General features: G+C 41.9%; 1 protein-coding gene and 1 long non-coding RNA gene across 2 annotated transcripts in view; one reads left to right on the forward strand and one right to left on the reverse strand.

Annotated features, from left to right (window-relative positions):
* LOC143440132 (uncharacterized) overlaps positions 1–21725 on the forward strand; it is a 77270-nt gene that overhangs the window by 45104 nt on the left and 10441 nt on the right. The window contains exon 2 of the long non-coding RNA XR_013108002.1: positions 6195–6284. This is a non-coding gene — a long non-coding RNA (uncharacterized LOC143440132). The remainder of the gene's footprint in view (positions 1–6194; positions 6285–21725) is intronic.
* Raet1e (retinoic acid early transcript 1E) lies at positions 892–19798 on the reverse strand. The gene is made up of 5 exons (XM_076926804.1): positions 19519–19798; positions 3916–4152; positions 3387–3653; positions 2537–2736; positions 892–1139 (listed from the first exon to the last, which is right to left on the reverse strand). The coding sequence occupies exons 1-4, from the start codon at positions 19610–19612 to the stop codon at positions 2573–2575; spliced, it is 762 nt and encodes a 253-aa protein (XP_076782919.1). The 5' UTR covers positions 19613–19798; the 3' UTR covers positions 892–1139; positions 2537–2572.

Genomic DNA, 21725 nt, shown 5'->3' on the forward strand with positions numbered 1-21725 from the left:
ACACAGACAGACTCAATGCAGGTGGTTAGAGGAGCTGTCAAGGAAGCTAGTGGAGAGCTGCAGGGCTGCAGGGCTGCAGGGCTGCAGGGCTGCACCAGGCCTCAGAACTGAGTGAACAGCAGAGGTGAGGTGCAGGACCCCAGGATCCAGCAGGTGAGATGCAGACCCACAGTAGTATGGAGCAGCAGGTGAGCTGTCAGACAGTGACTCAAGGAGGAGACATTAGCGGTGTGGATGGAGCTGAAGCCTTAAGATGGTCAGGAGTCCTCTGTCTGCAGGGTCCTTGACACAAAAAACAAACAGATGGCAAGTTTGTGGGGGCCGTGACATTGCAGAGTTAGGTGGCCTCTTCAGGGATCCAGGTGAGGGTGAGATAAATCCTCAGAGCTGGTTCTCTGATATGATTTGATATGCATATGTGCTCACTGCTTTCAACCTATTTTGATAAGAGTATAGGTGACTTTTTTACTTTTGATATTAATTGTCATTCTTTGTACCATGGATAGTCTTGAGCTAACACCTGTCTGTGTGCAGTGAGGTGTCATGTCCTCCAGTGTCTGCATTGCACTCAGAAGGGAGCCAACTGCTAACTGTAAAATGGAGTCATTCAGGGCAAGTCCTGTTTTGCACAGTGATGACGAACTTAAAACCATGCCCAGCTTGATCTCTGCAAGGTCATCAAGTAAGGGTGAGAATGAAAAGGATCAAAATGAGAAGAAGCCCTTGATGGCAACAGCCTAGTGCACTCTGATGCCCTGGTGCGTGGGGCTCTGTCAGCCATCAGTCTCCTGAGTGCCCACCAGTCTGGTCCGAAGTTAACAGCACAGATTTCCATATTTTTTTAAAGATTTATTTATTTATTTTATGTATATGAATACACTGTAGCTGTCTTCAGACACACCAGAAGAGAGCATCGGATCCCATTACAGATGGTTGTGAGCCACCATGTGGTTGCTGGTGATTGAACTCAGGACTTCTGGAAGAGCAGTCAGTGCTCTTAACTGCTGAGCCATCTCTCCAGCCTCATTTCATATTTCATAAATACATGTGTTAGTGTCTTTGCTGAAGAAGCCACAGGCAATGTTCAAGTGTTACCCAACACAGCTGGTGATGAGAAGTGGAGAAGCAGAAGAGAGCACCTATTGATGAGAAGGGGTGTGGATTACAGTGTGCACCTGGGCATCAGCTGCAGCACCCACTCTACTGACAGGAACCTGATATAGCTGTCTCCTTAGAGGTCTGCCAGAGCCTGAAATATAGAGGCAGATGCTAACCATTGAACTGATCATGGGGTTCCCAATGGAAGAGTGAGAGAGAAGACTGAAGGAGCTGAAAGGGTTTGCAGCCCCATGGGGAGAGCAACAATACCAACCAACCAGAGCTCCCAGGGTCTAAACCACCAGTCTGGGAGCACATAGGGAGGGATCCATGGCCCCAGCTGTATACATAAGGAAGGATGACAGTGTCAGGCATAGGTGGGTGAGGAAGTCCTTGGTCCAGTGAAGGCTGGACGCCCCAGTGTGGGGGAAATCTTGGGTGGGGAGGTGGGAGTGGGAGGATGGGCGGGGGCATATCCTCATAGAAGCAGGAGGAGGGGGGATGGGACAGGGGGTTCCTGGGTGGGGAGGAAATGGGGAAAGGGGATTACATCTGAAATGTAAATAAAATATCCAATAAAAAATAAAGTCGCCAACAGAAATACCAAAAATAGGTAGAACATTGGTATTCTTCATCACAATTCTGTATTTTGACTCTGTGTATGGCAAAAGCTAACAATGATAGCAGGGGGCACTCGACTCACTTTACCTGCATAGACACAGGTGACTTCAACTTCAGAGGACAAGTAAATTGGAATCATAGTTCTACATGCACTGCATAGTGACTAAGTAGAGTGACCAAGTTAAATGAATGTTTTTTCTATCCTTTGTTCTTTGGACAAGATGTGACTATGCAGCCCAGGCTGACCTTGAACTCAGTGATCCTTCTGCCTCTGCCTCCTGAGTGTTGAGATTACAGGACTGTCCCTCAATGACAACTCCTTGAAGAGTCTGCTCATTCTAATCCTTCTGTCTTAAGGGCTGGCATAAGCTGGGCGCTACTAATGGACAGACTTTGCCCTAGCTATAAGAATGATTGTGTTGGATCATGTCATCCCCAGAAAGAAAACAGACTTTAATCACAGTCTTGGGAGAACCTTTTGTTGGATGTGAAGAGGGATCACCTTATTTCTGTTTTTCTTGTATCTTATTTGGATCCTTGGTCCTTGAATTCTCTGTCCCCTCAGGAAAATTTTCCTGTTTCATTCTTCCTCAGACTGCAGAGTTATGCTGATTCTGCCTGCCTCCTGTGCTCAGCAATTGTCCTCTCCAACATTACTGTAGAGTCAGGACTCAAGACTAAGCCAAGGCACCATTCTAGTAGACAGAGAGCCACTGTGATGGACAGTGCTTCAGTCAGTCCTTTGGAACCTGTCTCCTATATCCTTATCAGGTTCACACTACCAAGACCAAGAGTGATAGCCCAGCCCTTACCTTACCTTTTTTCTTCACCATCAGAGCAACCACAAAGACTCCTAAGTGATCAACGCGATGAAGATTAATCCTGCTATATGTAGAATCACCACCCAGGTCATGTCTCGACTCTGGGTGCCAGATGTAGATTGGGCGCTGTTCACTGTAGGTAGAGTGTGGGTGGCAGATGTATGCTGGGTGATAGCCCAGGCCTTCATTGTTGATCCTTTTTTAAAAAAAAAAAAAAATCAGAAAAAAAATATATAGTTAAAACTAGAAACACACCTCCATCAGCACCTTCTCTCTCAGGGCAGCCCAAGGAACTCATGTGTGATCACTATTTTTGCAGACCCTGGATAGAAAAATAAATAGGATGTGTAAGATGTTGGTTTTACTATCAAAGAAAGCAAATGTCTACTGAAGTATCAAACAATGGGACATATTTACTGTGGATAGAACTTTCTGGATGTTGGCATAATTGGCAGTGTTTAATTGTACCACAGACAGATAACGAGGCCTTCAAAAGTGAAGCTGGTATTAGTCGAAGGGTAGCTATAATGGAGCAAGAAAAGGCTGGAAGTTTACAGCGATGCACACAGACATGGGGTTCATCAGCAGGCCATGGAGAGCCTGGACCACTGGTTAATGGGGAATGAGAAACATTAGGAGATGAGATGGGAAAGAGAAATCCTCGTGGCCATCACTGGCTCTGCAGACAGGAAACCCACCAATGAAACACTACTCAGTCTATCAGATTTTCCATTATGCACACTTTCTCACATCCATATAGGGAAGTCACCAGACTTTTCAAGTTGAACAGCCATGGCTTTCCCACCTTGTGGACATTTCCTTGTGACAATCTACCTAATGACTTACTTGGGGTTTCTTTCCAGAGTGTCCACATTTCCTTGTAGCAGTGACTGAAATCTCCCCTGAGTAGCTTCGTTAGACCCTGGTTGACTTCTCTGTTTCTCTCCCATTGCCTCATGGTATCTTCATCATCAGGACCGCTCCCTGTCCAGGTATTATTAGTTGAGTTGAAGCTAAAGAAAGACTTTCCGTCGATGATGAAGTTGCAGAAGGCATCAATGAGTTGTCCATGATTATATTGAGATTTCATAGCAACCTGCAAAGTACTAGTACCTGCAAAAGACACACAACGCTGTCATCTTCCAGCCTTTATATAGCCATCACCCGCTTAATGGTCCAGTCTTTCTCTGCACACTTAGGGATCTGTATTCCTCTCTGGCTTGCTGTTTCTTGCACATTAGTTACCATGTACTTCCAGGTTGGGTCAATATTCAGTTCTTTTATGCAAATACTTCCAAAGCCCCCTCCCTACATGTGCTCTGTTCTTCCTGTTGGTAGTTGATAACCTCTACCTTTGTGATCTGTCTATACGTACCCATGTTACGAAGCTGGTTCCGCATCACTTCTAAAATGTTTTTCACACTTTGGGGCAAAACTGGGCATGCCTCTGTGGCTATTCCCTCCTTTGTCAGTTTACCCAAAGGTGTTACCTGACTCTCATTATTAAACTGAAAGAGAGTCTTTTCATTCACTGAGCATGGTCCTTCATACCAAGGCTGTCCAGGTCTGGTAGCAGATTTGACAAGGATGTTGCAACTTAGAGAGTCTGAACCTGTGAGAGAAACATGCAGGTGAGGGCCAAAGTGGGAGCAGGGATCCATAGGAGTCATGGTTTTCTAACACTCCAAATCTTTCTGACAGGAAAAGGTTCAGGAAGAGAAGCCTCTAATCAAGAGGTCCAGCAGCTTCTGGATCCTTAATTTTGTGCCACCTTTAGCTGTCTTAGGTTAGTAGGACTCCTCAAGTGTACATAGTTCACCTGAGAGATTTATCTTGTAAGTGCTTTTAGTGATTATTATCAAGCACTGAAGTATAAAGTATATCAGCTATTATCTGTCTTTTAGGGTCTTAAATCTAGCTGAACACACAGAGGAAAGGGAGGCATCATAGACACATGGTAAATCCAACATGGAGCCTGGAGGATGGCTGCAGCTTGGCATGGAAGGGGAGCTGCCAGCTGTGAGCTCAGTGCTCATCCGTGTTCCCACTGGGCCCCTTCACACAGCACTGTTGGGTGTCCGATCTCAGGTTCTCCCATGTTACACCACACACCTAAGCCATTCTCAAGGAGAGATCTCTGTCTGTTTCTGACCTGTCTGAAGCCCTAATCTATCTTCCCTTAAGTCTTTGTTTCCCAGCATATTTAATGGCCCCTGATTTCCCAGACTTTCACTAACAGCCAAAGAGGACACAATACCCTAGAGCTATCCTGTTAAGCAGAATGCACAAGAAAGCAGGCAAGACCTACTGAGGCATGTGTATATTTACTGTCCTGTGTTTGTGTGTGAGAGCACCAGAATTTAAAATTAAGTAATAATTTATTAAATGAACTTTTAACAAGTTTGCAATATAATTACAGTAAAAGTGCAAAGGGAATGTTAAAACACAAACAAACAATATTCTTTCCTTCTCCATCCCAGAACCTCCTGCTCTGAGGTAGACTGACTGATGCAGGTTGGAGGACTCCTTTCCTGTTTCCTTCTAGCTTCCTCTTCCCTTCTCCTCTCTGCCTTTTTTTAAATCTGTTTCCTTCCTATCTCCATTATTTTCCCCCACTCTACATTTCCTATCCTCCCTCTCCTAAGGTTTGAATCTGTCCTTGAGAGGCTGGGATTCTGTCTCACTAAGTACACTGTATCAGAAGAGTTCGGGGGAGATGAAATGAGCTCCCCAGAGCTGAGAATAGCTTTATGCTATTCTCAGATTATTCTCAGAATTACAGATCGAAAACTTGCCACTAAGATGGATGACTTACCCAATAGCTATCTGTAAGAAAATGCACTTAGAAGTTTGTTAAAGGAAACTGTTTTTGCTAAATGAGGAGCGGTAATAATGAATCTTAATAAAGAAATCATTTCTGACTTCCATATATGTATGTCAATAAGTAATAAAAATAATAATGAGAATAGTAGTGATGATAATGACAAATGTCTTAGAAGTACTTTTACACAGAGACCACCAGAGTTTAGTAAGAATGTGTATATGTGTGTGTATGTGTGTGTATGTGTGTATATGTGTGTGTATGTGTATTCTTACAAGTGTGCCACAGTAGTATTGATCCGACAAGATCTCTAAGATGCTGGGGACTTGTCAAGTAGAGGAGTCAGGCTTGCCAGTGACCCAGGCTTCTCCTGCCTCCACCTTCTTAGTGCCAACAATGAAAGCACACAGCACCACACTTGGATCTTGTACATGAGTTCTAGGTACCAGCTCAGGTTCTCACTGTTGTGATGCAGGCACTTTTACCTCAGCTTTCTCCTCAGGCTTTGGACACATAGGACTTTGAGTGGTCAGCAAACAGAACTTATTGGAGATAATGCCTACTTGCGACAGGAATGGCTTGAAAAGAACCTGATCAGAGGCTGGACCATACTACATGAAATACGAAATCCAGAACCTCTAAAACTTGCAGTGAAGGGAATGTGTAAAAAGGCCCAGAGAAATCCACATGTCACAGAGTTGCGTAATGAAATTTGGAGTGTGGCCTTGCTGGAGTAAGTGTAGCCTTATCGAAGGAAGTGTCACTGGAGCTAGCCTTTGAAGTTTGAAAAACCAATTTCCAACTGAGAGTCTCTCTCTTCTTGCTGCCCTTAGGTAGGAATGTAGGAGGACTCTGAGCTACCATATCAGCCTGTGTGCTGCCGTGCTTCCCATCCTGAAAAAATGGACTGAATCTCTGAAATGGTAAGCAAACACCAATTAACTGTTTTCTTTTATAAAAGTTACAATGAACACTGTCTCTTAGAGTGAATAGGATACTGACCAAGATAAAAGTTGGTACCTGGGAATGGGACGTTGCTATGACAGGCCTGGCCATGATGATTGTGGGCACACTGTAGACTTCAGGACTTACGGTAGGAAAGCGGTTGAACATTTTAAGTGGAGGTGAATTGGCCTGGAAGATAGTGGTGTCTAGAGCAATATAGTTTAGGGCAGCCTGGCTCCAGATTTCAGAAGCGAAAAACATTATTAAGTGGCCTAAAGTCTATGCTGGTGATCTTTTGGTGAAGAAATGTGTTGTCTTTTGCCCCTGTCTAAAAAAAAAACAACAAAACAAAAAAAAAAAAAAACAAAAAAACAACAAAACAAAAAAACAAAAAAAAAAAAACAAAAAAAAAACAAAACAAAAAAAAAAAAAAAAAAAAACGCCTGACTTCTAGTCTGCGCCCAAGCACTGAGCAGATCCTGAACTTCAGCTCTGCACCAAATCCCATAAAACCCAGAGGAGGTGGGATTCCCAGGAGCTCTAACCCCAGCAGTATCTTAGGTAAGGAGACAGCAGCACCTGCCCCAAACAAGGAGTAACTGGAACCCACTGGGACCCAGGAATTCGCTCCTGGCCGGAGCACTGGTTCCTTCTGGTCTGGGCCCAAGCACTGAGCAGATCTTTGGCCATAGCTCTAACCCCTGAAGAAACACCAACCTCAAACAGTTCTGATACAACCAAGATAATAGGAAAGACAGGTTCCACTCAGAGACAGTGCAGACAACACTAAGGAGATCCAGATGGTGAAAGGCAAGCACAAGAACATAAGCATCAGCAACTCAGAGTACTTGGCATCATCAGAACCTAGTTCTCCCACAATAGAAAGTCGTGAATTCCCCATATCACCAAGAGAGCAAGATTCAGATTTAAAATCACTTCTAATGATGATGATAGAGGACTTTAAGAAGGACATAAATAACACTCTCAAAGAAATTGAGGAGCACACAGGTAAACAGATAGAAGCCCTTAAAGAGGAAACATAAAAATCCCTTAAAGAATTACAAGAGAACACAACCAAACAGGTGAAGGAATTGAACAAAACCATCCAGGACGTAAAAATGGAAGTAGAAACAATCAAGAAATCACAAAGGGAGACTACCCTGGAGATAGAAAACCTAGGAAAGAAATCAGAAGTCATAGATGCAAGCATCTCCAACAGAATACAAGAGATAGAAGAGAGAATCTCGGGTGCAGAAGATACCATAGAAAATATTGACACAACTGTCAAAGAAAATGCAAAATGCAAAAAGTTCTTAACATAAAACATTCAGGAAATCCAGGACACAATGAGAAGACCAAACCTAAGGATAATAGGTGTAGAAGAGAGTAAAGATTCCCAACTTAAAGGGTCAATAAATATCTTCAACAAAATTATAGAAGAAAACTTCCCTAACCTAAAAAATGAGATGACCATAAACATACAAGAAGCCTACAAAACTCTAAATAGACTAGACCAGAAAAGAAATACCTCCTGTCACATAATAATCAAAACACCAAATGCACAAAACAAAGAAAGAATATTAAAAGCAGTAAGGGGAAAAGGCCAAGTAGCATATGAAGGGAGACCTATCAAAATTATGCCAGACTTCTCACCAGATACTATAAAAGCCAGAAGATCCTGGACTGATATCATACAGACTGTAAGAGAAAACAAATGCCAGCCCAGGCTACTATACCCAGCAAAACTCCCAACTACCATAGATGGAAAAACCAAGATATTCCATGACAAAACCAAATTTACACAATATCTTTCCACAAACCCAGTACTACAAAGGATAATAGTGGGAAAGCTCCAATACATGGAAGGAAATTATACCCTAGAAAGAGCAAGAAAGTAATCCTCTTCCAACAAATCTAAAAGAAGATAGCCACACAAACAATGCCACCACTAATAACAAAAATAACAGGAAACATCAATTTCCTCTCCTTAATATCTCTTAACATCAATGGACTCAATTCCCCAATAAAAAGACAAACAGACTAGATACGCAAACAGGACCTAGCATTTTGCTGCATACAGGAAACCCACCTCAGTGACAAAGACAGACACTACCTTAGAGTAAAAGGCTGGAAAACAATTTTTTAAGCAAATAGTCCTAAAAAAACAAGCTGGAGTATCCATTCTAATATCAAATAAAATTGACTTTCAACTTAAAGTTATCAAAAAGGATAAGGAAGGACATTTCATACTCGTCAAAGAAAAAGTCAACCAAAATAAACTTTCAATTCTAAACATCTATGTGCCAAATGCAAGAGCACCCACTTTCATAAAAAGAAACCTTACTAAAGCTCAAAGCACACATTGCACCTCACACAATAATAGTGAGAGACTTCAACACCCCACTCTCAGCATTGGACAGATTATAGGAGCAAAATCTAAACAGAGATACAGTGAAACTAACAGAAATTATGAACCAAATTGATTTAACAGATATCTATAGAACATTTCATCCTAAAACAAAAGAATATACCTTTTTCTAAGCATCTCATGGTACCAACTTCAAAATAGACCATATAATTGGTCACAAAACAGCCCACAACAGATTCAAGAAAACTGAAATAATCCCATGCATCCTATCAGACCACCATGGACTAAGGCTGGTATTCAATAATGACAAAAACAATGGAAAGCCCACATTCATACGGAAACTGAACAACACTCTACCCAATGATAACGTGGTCAGGGAAGAAATAAAAAAAGAAATTAAAGACTTTTTAGAATTTAATGAAAATGAAGACACATTATACCAAAACTTATGGCACACAATGAAAGCAGTGCTAAGAGGAAAACTCATAACTCTAAGTGACAGAAAAAAAAAAAACTTGAGAGAGCATACACTAACAACTTGACAACACACCTGAAAACTTTAGAACAAAAAGAAGCAAACACACCAAATAGGAGTAGACAGCAGAAAATAATCAAACTCAGGGATGAAATCAACCAAGTAGAAGCAAAAGAACTATACAAAGAGTCAATAAAACCAGGAGCTGGTTATTTAAGAAAATCATCAAGATAGATAAACCCTTAGCCAGACTAATCAGAGGGCAGAGAGACAGTATCCAAATTACTAAAATCAGAACTGAAAAGGGTGACATGGTAACAGAAACCAAGGAAATTCAAAAAATCATCAGATCTGTTGCGGCCCAAGCTGCCCCATGTTAGGTGCCAAAAATGTTGAGGACCACACTGCCCCACGCTTGGGGGCCAGAAATGTCCTGGACTGCTCTATCAATGTTGGAACCTGCACTGCCAAAAGCCTTGGGGGCTAAACTGTTAGAGCCTGCACTGCCCCAAGCTGCTCCAGTCTTCGGGTCAGGGTCCAGAAAGAAAGTGAGGACGGACACAGAGGAATTCAGACCAGACAGAGTGTGATTCAATCCCGTTTATTCTTCAGTCTCTCTTCTCTCCAAGTTCCTAGTCTTGAGTTCCTAGTACCTAGTTCCTAGTCCCTAGTGCCTCCAAGTTCCAAGCTTCTTTCCAAGCTCCCTTCCAGGTGCCTAATACTTAATAATCACTTCTTCTGAGTTCTCTAGTCCAAGTGTCTTTTTCCTCAATGCCTAATTCCTACTGATTTCTTCTGTCTGCCACTCACCTTTTATTTGTCTCACTTCTAAGTCACACCTTTAAGTCATACCCTTAGGTCTTGTCTCTAAATCTGATCTCTAAGTCACACCCTTAAGTCACACACCTTTAAGTCTCCCACACCCAAGGGAAGATCCTGGGTATCTAAAGCAAGATGTTATCATAGTGTGCTCAGCTGTTGTAGGCTATTGTAATGAAGTCTCTTGTCAAGATTTATGGCTCAAGATGGCTGCAAGGGTGATAGCCACCTTCTGCTGGCTCCCCACACATATCCTACTACAAAAGCATATACTCAAAAAAATTGGAAAATCTGGATGAAATGGACAATTTTCTAGAAAGATACCGGTACCAAAGTTAAATCGGGAGCAGATAAACCATCTAAACAATCCCATAACCCCAAAAGAAATAGAAGCAGTCATTAAAAGTCTCCCCACCAAAAAAAAAAAAAAAAAAAAAAAAAAAAAAAAGCCCAGGACCAGATGGTTTTAGTGCAGAATTCTATCAGACCTTCAAGGAAGACCTAATACCAATTCTTTTCAAACTATTCCACAAAATAGAAACCAAAAGAATACTACCCAATTCATTCTATAAAGCCACAATCATGCTCATATGTAAACCTCACAAAGACCAAACAAAGAGAACTTCACAGCAATCTCCCTTATGAATATCAATGCAAAAATACTCAATAAAATTCTTGCAAACAAAATGCAAGAACACATCAAAACAATTATCCATCATTATCAAGTAGGGTTTATCCCAGGAATGCAGGGATGGTTCAATAGTTGGAAATCCATCAATATAATCCACTATATAAATAAACTCAAAGAAAAAAAACCACATGATCATCTCTCTAGATGCTGAAAAAGCATTTGACAAAATTCAACATCCATTTATGGTAAAAGTCTTGGAAAGATCAGGAATTCAAGGCCCATACCTAAACATAGTAAAAGCAATATACAGTAAGCCAGTAGCCAACATCAAACTAAATGGAGAGAAACTTGAAGCAATCCCACTAAAATCAGACACTAGACAAGGCTACCCACTCTCTCTCTACCTATTCAATATAGTACTGGAAGTCCTAGCCAGAGCAATTAGGCAACAAAAGAAGGTCAAAGGGACACAAATAGGAAAAGAAGAAGTCAAAATTTTATATTTGCAGATGATATGATAGTGTACTTAAGTGACCCTAAAACTTCCACCAGATAATTTCTAAACCTGATAAATAACTTCAGCAAAGTGGCTGAATATAAAATCAACTCCAACAAATCAGTAGCCTTCCTCTACTCAAAGAATAAACAGGCTGAGAAAGAAATTAGGGAAATGACACCCTTCACAATAGTCACACATAATATAAAATATCTTGGTGTGAATCTAATCAAGCAGGTGAAAGACCTGTATGACAAGAACTTCAAGTCTCTGAAGAAAGAAATCAAAGATCTCAGAAGATGGAAAGATCTCCCATGCTCCTGGATTGGAAGGATTAATATAGTAAAAATGGCCATCCTGCCAAAAGCAATGTATAGATTCAATGCAATTCCCATCAAAATTCCAAATTAATTCTTCACAGAGATAGAAAGAATAATTTGCAAATTCATTTGGAATAACAAAAATCCCAGGATAGAGAGAACTATTCTCAACAATAAAAGAACTTCTGGGGGAATCACCATCCCTGACTTCAAGCTGTACTACAAAGCAATAGTGATAAAAACTGCATAGAATTGGTACAAAGATAGGCAGGAGGATCAATGGAATAGAATAGAAGACCCAGAAATGAACCCCACACCTATGGTCACTTGATCTTTGACAAAGGAGCTAAAACCATCCAGTGGAAAAAGGACAGCATTTTCAACAAATGGTACTGGTTCAACTGGAGGTCAACATGTAGAAGAATGAAAATTGATCCATTCTTATCTCCTTGTACAAAGTTCAAGCCCAAGTGGATTAAGGACCTCCACATAAAATCAGCAGCACAGAAACTAATAGAAGAGAAAATGACGAAAAGCCTCAAACACATGGGCACAGGGGAAAAGTTTCTGAACAGAACACCAATGGCTTATGCTCTAAGATCAAGAATTAAAAAATGGGACCTCATAAAACTGCAAAGCTTCTGTAAGGCAAAGGGCACTGTCAACAGGACAAAATGTCAAAAAACACATTGGGAAAATATCTTTACCAATACTACATCCAATAAAGGGTTGATATCCAATATATACAAAGAACTCAAGAAATTAGACTCCAGACAACCAAATAACCCTATTTTAAAAATATGGTACAGAGCTAAACAAAGAATTCTCAACTGAGGAAACTTGAATGGCAGAGAAACACCTAAAGAAATATTCAACATCCTTAGTCATCAGGGAAATGCAAATCAAAACAACCCTGAGATTCCACCTCACACCAGTCAGAATGGCTAAGATCAAAAACTCAGCTAACAGTGGATGCTGGTGAGGATGTGGAGAAACAGGAACACTCCTCCATGTTGGTGGGATTGTACAAATACTATGGAAATAAGTCTGGACGTTCCTCAGAAAATTGAACATAGTATTACCTCAGGACCCAGTTATACCACTCCTGGGCATATACCCAAAAGATGTTTCAACATACAACAGAGACACATGTTCCACTATGTTCATAGCAGCCTCATTTATAATAGCCAGAAGCTAGGAAAAAAACAGAAGAATAGGTACAGGAAATGTGTTACATTTACACCATGGAGTACTACTCAGCTATGAAAAACAATGAGTTCATTAAATTCTTATGCAAATGGATGGAACTAGAGAATATCATTCTGCGTGAGGTAACCCAATCACAAAAGAACACACATGATATGCACTCACTGATAAGTGGATATTAGCCCAAAAGCTCACAATACCTAAGATACAACACATAGATCACATGAAGCTCAAGAAGAAGAAGGAAGACCAAAGTGTGGGTGCGTTGATTCTTCTTAGGAGGAGTATCAGAATACTCAACCAGAGCTCCCAGGGTCTAAACCTCCAGCCTGGTAACACAAAGGGAGGGACTCATGGCTCCACCTGTATAGGTAGTTAAGGGTGGCCTTGTCAAGCATCAGTGAAGAGGAGGGCCTTGGTCCCTGAAAGTTTGGATTCCCTAGTGTTGGGGAATTCAAGTGCAGGCAATATTTTCTCTTTTGTCCTGGTACCTATAATAAATTGTGAATTCCCTTGGTTAATTGTTTTATGACCTCTTAGAATGTGCTCTAAGCAGGAGAAGGTCTAAGGGCAATTAACTGATAACACTGGGAGACTGGCAGAGTTCTCTTTGCAGTTTCGACTATGCCTGAGGGACTTAATAGCAGTCCTATTATAAAAGAGCTTAGTAATCATGATATAATAGGATCATCATTAAGACTTAAGAAGTCATCTATTTGCCTATATAGTATCACTACAAGACAGTACATCTTCGTGGATCTGCAGAGATCTGCTATAAAGGGGTGTGCTATTGCTTAGTGATAGTTGCATACGTCTAATAATAATAATGGGAAAAGCATATTAATAGCAGGAATCTTTCCTAAAATCACGTCCACCACAGCCTTGCTAATGGGGCACACTCATTGCAGATTATATAATAATCCGAGGCAAGCATTTCAGGATGATCATCTGCTCATTATTAGCTTGTCCCATTATGGCTCCTGACATTCCCTAGTGTTGGGAAATTCAAGAGCAGGGAAGTGGGAATGGGTGGATAGTGGGAGCACACCCTCATAGAAGTAGGAGGAGAGGTGATGGGATAAGGGGTTTTTGTAGGGGAATGGGAGAGGGGATAACATTTAAAGGTAAATAAATAAAATATCCAATTTTAAAAAAACAGATAATGGGTCTGGCAATTGTAGTTGAGCAGTTGAGACTTTTTGTCAACAATTTATTATGGAGATTTCATATTATCCTCAAGGACAAGGTATTGTGGTGGAGGCCCATGGAACTTTAAAAAGATTGGTGAGACATACTGTTGCTGAGACATAGAATAATGCTGACCTGTGAGCTTGCTGAGTGCCCTGACAAGGGTGACTGGGGAGCTGTATTGAACATATGTTCCTGACCCACTTTTGCTTGACTATATCCCAGATAGGACAAGCTTCCTTCCTTCAAGTTTCTAGACCTTGTGGGATAGAGAATCAAAAAGAGAAATTACAGTGTCTCTTGTATTCTTCTTAAAGGTGACCAGCTATTAAGACTCAATCATGTACTGGTCTAGAAATCAATCCAATATTGGAAATAACAGTCTACTTTTGGAAGACTGGATCTGGACATTGCAAGAGACATATTTGGAAGTTAGCTGTAGCTCACTATGATGTTACAATAGCAAGAGATATAGTTAGAACAGGATCTGGATTTCAAACAAGGGTTGGTGCATGTTGTAAGGCTCTTTTAATTGTCAAGCTAAAATTCGTCTTGTCTCCTCTGCAGTATTTATTGTAAGTTGCATTGACTGTATAATTTCCAATTGTGTTAGTGTGCTGAAACCTGGCATGTCTGTTACGGAGGTCTATCAACCAGCTTTTGTCTTATTGCCCTGAAAATAAGAAAACCTTAATTCGCCAAAAAAAAGCTTGAAAGTGCTGAAAGAAGTGAATTAGGCTTTAAGCAGAAGCAAGAGGGTAGCGAGCTTGATTATCGCTGGTATAACAGCTTTAATTCCATTAATTGCTAGCACCACTACTTCTGCAATAGCATTGACACAAGGAGTTAAGACAACTGCTTTTGTTAACCATCTAAGACACCTGTAGGATATTTGGCATAATCCTAACACCTTTCTGGATGTGTTAACTTTGTATAGTGAGATTATGAATTTAAAGAATGCTGCTCTGTTGACCTTTGATGCTGCAGATAATGCTGATAAAATTATCCATGGCCTGAGGTCAGTATTTCCATTTTAGTCAAACCTCAGGAATTGCATATATAGCTTGATCAGGCTAGCCCTTCTTGTCCTGGGAATACTTTTATTCCTGCCCATCATGTTAAAGCTTATCTCTAACTACATCAACAGGCTGGCAGCCAAAGTACATGACTTGAAACTGATAATGGACCCCCAGACAGAATTATTAATTTAACAGGCTGGCAAGCCAAGGACATGTAAGATTCTGCACAGAGCCTTACCAACCTAAGACAGAAGTGTATTGCCTTTAATAATGTATATTCCCTTACTGGTAAGGAAGGCATTCTTGTCAGAATGGCCTAAGACAAGTTCAGTTTTGTTAATGAAATAAAAAAGGGGGAGAGGTGGAGAGCCTTTAGGGCTGCTTGGCAAGAAGCTGACATGGGCCAAGGACAAGAAAATGGGCTGGCTGCTTGGCAGGAATATGACATTGGCCAAGGACAAGGAAGTAGGCTTCAGGCAGGAATCTGACATTAGGCTAGAACAAAGAAGTAATTTCAGGCAAAAATCTAAATCTTAGGCTACAGCAAAGAAGTAATCTCAAGCAGGAATCTAAATATTAGCCTAGAACAAAAAAGTACTTCCAGACAGGAATCTAAATTTTAGGCTAGAACAAGGAAGTAGGTCTCAGACATGTAAATGACCTTGGGCTAGGACAGGGAAGTTGGTTCAGATACTTTGATCATCCTGATAAGCCTTTAGAAACAGTGATCATGGGAATAGTCACATAATTGGGTTTAATGCCTTGCTTTTTCTTTGACTATTTGTGTTTATTGGCTTGCTTGTTCCTTGACTATTTGCATCTATTGTATTGCTAGACCCTCAACCTAGAACTGACCTTAATACACATACACGCATATAATCAAAGTGGTATTAAAGCATAAAGGAAAAGGGAATATAGGATGGGGGGGTTTCCAGGGAGGGGAAATGGGGAAAGGGAATGACATCTGTATTGTAAATAAATAAAATATCCAGATGCTGAAAAAAAAAGAATATACCATTGTAAAGGTCAGTTTGAACCCTCCAGCATCCAAAACAGTTCTGACTCAGAAGCACCTCTGGACCCAAGCACTTTGAAGAAGGGACACCTAACTTATGTGACAGAATACTCACATTGTATTCTATCCAGAAATTGTATCTACTTGGGTCGTGTTGTTTTCTGCATGGAGTATTTTTAACAACTTCTATTAAATTTGTTCTTTGACAATTTAAAAAAACAAAAGAAATGCGAAGAAAAAAAGAATTAACAAAAAACTGCCTAAGGCTAAATTGAAGAGTTTTGGATTAATGGCTTTGGCAGATAGATTTCAAGATATCTTTGTATTCCTGTGTCCTGTTGTTAGTGGTCAGTCTTGTGCAGAATTGTAATGAAAAGGAGCAAGCTAACCAGGGAAAAATACAAAATATACAGTTCGTGGAAAAGGGAATACCAGACAGTGTAATAACAAAGTCCAGTACTCAATGAGCTAAAAAAAAAAAAAAAAAAAAAAAAAAAAAAAAAAAAAAAAAAAAAAAAAAAAAAGTAAAAAAAAGCTCAATTATAAAAGGAATAAAAGGAGTTGTGGCCTCAGTCAGCTAAGCCTCTCTGTTTAAGAGAATTAAAGAGATGGCTAAGTAATGAAGGAAACTATCAGATATAGAAAGCTGATGACACTGTATTTGATCACTGGGCCAAGTTCCAGCCTAACCACGAAGAAAAACTTGGCAGTTTTGGCCATGTGGTTCCGGCTGTAGAGTCAAAGATACGAGAGGGGATGTGGAATCTCCATTCTTAGCTAAGTAAAAGTGCTGAAGATGTCCCTGCATGAAGGCCAGGAGAGGCCTTTGTGTGAAGCTGTGAAGGTGAACCCTAGATTTTATTCCAGATCCCAAAATTACAAAGATGACAGAGTCATGGGATACCTGCCAAGGACATCAGCTGACAGGTGGAGAACTAACAGGAGGAACAGAAGTCGGCTGCAGCCAGCAAGCTGAAAGGATTTGGTGTTCTGAAGAGCATTTTGACATCAGACATGGAGATACAGGGTTTGAGGTTGGACCCGATGATCGTCCGTCTTGCTTTGTTCCAGTATTTCCTCACTGTGCTCCATTTCCTCCCTTCTGGATGGAAATGCATAGTCTGCGCCATATTAAGTTGGAAGTTTGGAATCTGCTTTTTAATTTTAATTTTACAGGGGGCTTACAGTGAAGAGGTTGCCATGAGTCTCAAAAGAGACTTTGAACTCGGGGCTTTGAAATGGGTTGAGACTGTGATAGGCTATGGAGACTTTTGAAATTGGACTGAATGCATGTTCACATTATGATATGGCTACAAGCCTGCGGGAGCCACAAAGTACAATGTGGTGGTTTGAGTAAGAATATTCACCATAAACTCAAATATTTGAGTGCTTGATCATTAAGGCATAACCCTACCTGAGAGGGACTAGGAGTGTGTCCTTTTTGGAGTAGGTGTGGCCTTATTAGAGGAAGTGTCCCTGGGGAAGGGCTTTGGGCAAAAAGCCCATTCCAAGCCCAGAGACTCTTGCTTCTAGCTGCCTTTGGATCTGTATGTAGAACTGTCGGCTACCATGTCTGTCTGCATACCACCATGTTCTTCCCCAAGAGGATAATGACTTAAACCACTGAAACCATAAGCAAGCCTCAATCAGATGCTTTCTTTAGTAAGAGTTGCCATAGTCATGGTGTCTCTTTATAGCAAACAGAACTCTGATCAAGGCAATCTGTTTCCTCCTTGAGTTGCTCTTGGGCACAGTGTTTTATCACAGCAACTAGGACAACACAGTGCTAGACCCAGTGCAGCATTCTGGAGATGGTTTCCTAGAACTGGTCAGAGGATGGTCCTCCGTACCAGAGAAAACCTAGGACTGTTCAGTCTGGTAGTAGAAGAGTGGTGTTGAAAATCTCAGAGACATTCACATGTCAGAGTGGATGGAACAGCAAAGCATTCTGGGAAATGTGCAGCATCCATGCTGCTCTGTGGGATGCTGGAGCTGCCATGCTGAGAAGCATGCTGAGAATGACCAGGGAGAAGGACAGCAGCATTGGTGGACACTCAGGATTGATGCTGATGGCTCAAGGCTGGGGGTGGAGTTAGGAGACGGTATTCCTGAATCCCAGAAAATAAGGTAGAGAACACGTCCATCAGGATTGACTGTCATGAGCAGTAACATCTAGGACAGTGATCCACTGAGGAGTAAGGAAGATACAGCCTGGGACCTGACTGCATGAGGGGCCATGGCTAATAGAACACAACGATCTTAAATGCAGATGGATGGTTAGCCAACCCAGATGTGGCTGGACTTTAATAATTAAGGACAAAAACAGATGAAGAGGAGTCTGGAAGCTGCCTTCCCAGGGCAGAAGAAAAACAAAAATCTACAAGAACATCAAAATTAAACACTACATTTTTTTTAAAACCTGTCATTTCTGTCTCTCAGCAGCTTTATTGGAATCTTGTCGGTTTGTCTCTGTATCACAAGCCCATCTAAGAACCTGTAGCGATTGGTACTTGCTGGTCTTTGTGAGGAGACCCTAGCTCAGGGTAGAGCATTTGGCTGGTGTGCATGGGGGTCTGGAAGGAAAGGGAAGCCCCCTTTTCTCAAGCATTACATGTAATACATGACATTTTTTGAGTTTATACCTAGCATTTATAAGTAGATTTTATGTTTTTCTATTATTTAAAACCATTTTAAAATTTAAGTATATTTTAATCATATCTTCCCCTCCCTCAAGTTCTTCCTAATCTCTCCTTCCTCCTCCCTACACATATGACTTTTGATTCTTCCTCAAAAAAATCCAAAAACCAAGTATAACAAGTGCTGGAAATCAAAAAAAAAAAAAATTCAATACCACTCAAAAAGAAAAAAACAAAAGAAACAACGCAACTGTAATCAAATAAAAGCACACGCGCGCGCGCGCGCGCGCACACACACACACACACACACACACACACACACACACACACACACACAGTTTGTTGGTCAACTACTCCTGAACATGAAATCTTTCCTGGAAGGCTTGATATTCCTAGTGTCATTCCACTGAAGAAAACCGATTTTCTCTCTCCCAGCAGCAAGACTGGGGAGAGAAGGGATTACTGCAAATTCTAGTTTAGGAAATGGTGTGAAACCCTGCCTTAAAACAAGAATCCAGGGGTAAAACGTGTGAAACAAGAATGACTGAGGCTGCCTTTCTCCTGGAAGCTCCTATTGTGATCTGCTGGAGAAATACCATGAGATGCAGGGAACAAAGTTTGAGGGCGAAGAGGTCCCAGGCTGGCTGGGGGCTCGCAAAGAACACCAGGGGAAGGCAGTCTTCAGAGCATAGAATCAACCCTCCTCAGAGTAAATTCCATTATCTGAGACAGCCTATTATAGGGTAGCACTTTGCCCATCAAATCCGAGCCTAGGATTCCTGTGGATCACGGTGTGGTGAGAACTGAGGGCTTCGCCAGGGATTCCCTCTGGCGTCTTGCCTTTATTATTTGTTCTATTGGCCAGGTCCTCCTAGAGAAACTGTTAAAGCGCATCTGTTGTGGGGGTTGGGAGGAACGGGGCGAGGAACACTATAAGCCGTAACTTTAGAGAGCTGACAGGGGAGGACGCTGCCCAGTAGTTCAACAAGCTTGCCTAACTCCCGCCGCGCCATCCTTCAGATAGAACATTGCAACTCACCTGCGCACAGCGTGGAGCTCAGACAGCTCAGAAAAACGAAAATGCATGGAGCTCCTGTGGAAAGACTGCGCTTGGCGGCTGCATCCTTTGCCATACCCTCCCTGAGCAACAAGTGTATCCTGAGACGCGAGGAGAAGCGGTGAGGATTCTGTGCCGCCCCCGGAGAGGATCCCGCTCAAAGATTCACAAAAATGCCAGGCAGCAAGGCTGTGAACTCCAGCAATTGTCGGGTTCTCTGTAGCTTGCTTGTCCCTCTTTGAGGTTCGGACTGATTCGATGTGCCCAGTAGAGACTTTAATAGGACTGTGCTGACGTCATTGTCCGACTGCTCCCAAGGCTTCTAACCAATCAGCACCTCCCAGGGAGGTGACTCATAACTGTTCCTGGGCAGTTGCACGTGCCTCCGCCTCCAGTAGGTGGCATTGTTTGCTCTTCTAGAGGGGTCTCAGGGGAATTCCTTCCCCTCACTGGTATGTGTGGTATGTACTGCACACCAGGGTGATTGCATCATGCTGGTCATCGATGTGACAATAAGCATCAATAGCTGGGACACACTGTTGGTTGTCTCTCTCTTTGGAAGCTTGCATGTAACCTTTTAGGAACCATGAAATTTAGCCCCGCAGGGGAGGGGACTTTAGGTCAGTCCCAGCTCAGGAGCATCTGGGCCCTGTTTCTAAAGTACACAGTAGCAATAGGGTCTAGGGAAACAGAATTAGGCTATACGTCTTGGGATTTTTCTTAGACAGCCCTGACCAAAAACTCAAAAGAGGGCTTCTCTTTTCTGGAATTGGGATATTGTTAAGTAGTCTCTTAGAGGGAGTGCCATCAATATATATATATATATATATATATATATATATATATATATATATATATATATGTGTGTGTGTGTGTGTGTGTGTGTGTGTGTGTGTGTGTGTGTGTGTGTGTGTGTATACACACACATATATATATAATAGTTATACATAGAATTTCATTTGTTATATACAACATGGTTCTGGGCCCTGGGAGAGAGCAGCCTCTGGTCCTGGGCTATCAGAAGGTTCATCAGGCCTCAGGGAGACATCATGAAGAGAGCTTTTCCTCTCAGATGAACAAGTCACAGTCAGAGAAGATACCCAGAAGTGAAACATTGCTGTAGGGACATAGCAAGTCACTGCACTTTCAGAGCTGCCTTTCAGAGAGAGACAAGGAGTCTTGTCTGACAAGGAATCTCCTGTTCTCCAGAGGGTTGTAAATCTTATCTCAGCTAGAGGAAGTGACTGAGGTCAATTCTCAAGTAAGCTGTCACCTCTCTCTCAGCTAGCACTTCAGGCTTAAAGGAGAGACTCTAATGTTCCATGAGAGCCTAGGAATTGGAAAGCTATGGAGAGGTGAAGAGGCCTTAAATCCAGGGCCTCTTGATGCGATTTCTGTGACTTCTGCTGCCTAGGAAAGATGCAGCTTTCACAGTACTGTTGAAGACACTCTGGGGGGTGGGCACCAATACTGATCCATGGGAAATACCCTAATCTGGGTTAGAGGGCAAACCTGCTACTCAGTCACCAGCTTGTTGCCTTCTGCTGCTGTCACACCAAATGCAGAACTGAGTGTTTGATGCAGGGACAGATTTGGCAAGACTTACCAGGCTGAAACTATTTGGAGCCTGTCATTTACAAACCCACTCCTTTCTAAATGAACACCATTATCTGATGCCATCTCCACAGGAGGTAGACTACATGAGCCTGGGACCAAGGGCAGACGCTTCCACGGGTCCCCATCCAGTACCAACTTCAGGGTCCTCCACAGAGGACTTTCCAGCCCCTGATTAGCTGAAGTGTCTTCAGGCATGAGCACAGAGCGCTCCCTGGTGGACAAGGGTCTAAAAGGCATTCTGTGGATGGGAAAGTGGGGAAGAGAAGGGAAGTGGGCAGGGAAGGAAGCTGAGCAGGCTGGTGGTATTCCAAGTATCACTTAGAATTGAGGCTGACCTGGTGTCACAAACCTGTAATTCCAGAACGTAGTAGACTGAGGGAGAGAAGGGATTGCTGCAAATTCTATTCCGTGGGCGATAGTGTGAAGCCTTGCCTCAAAACAAAAGAATAACAACAGAAAGAAGGAAAAAAAAATGAGGGTGGTATAGCTAGCTGGTGGTATAGCTTGTCCCTGGAAGCATCTGTTGTGATCTGCTGGAGAAGTACCACAGGAAGGTGGGAAAGACCAAAAAA

The sequence above is a fragment of the Arvicanthis niloticus genome, chromosome 28 (genome assembly GCF_011762505.2).
Source record: "Arvicanthis niloticus isolate mArvNil1 chromosome 28, mArvNil1.pat.X, whole genome shotgun sequence".
In the NCBI taxonomy this organism is placed as follows: domain Eukaryota; kingdom Metazoa; phylum Chordata; class Mammalia; order Rodentia; family Muridae; genus Arvicanthis; species Arvicanthis niloticus.

Coding starts and splice junctions, on each gene's coding strand:
- Raet1e (XM_076926804.1), bottom strand. CDS start 19,612: ATGGCAAAGGATGCAGCCGCCAAGCGCAGTCTTTCCACAGGAGCTCCA. Junction 3,654..3,915: donor GAACCAGCTTCGTAACATGG/GTACGTATAGAC, acceptor TGTCTTTTGCAG/GTACTAGTACTTTGCAGGTT. Junction 2,737..3,386: donor ACTCTGGAAAGAAACCCCAA/GTAAGTCATTAG, acceptor TTTTTAAAAAAG/GATCAACAATGAAGGCCTGG.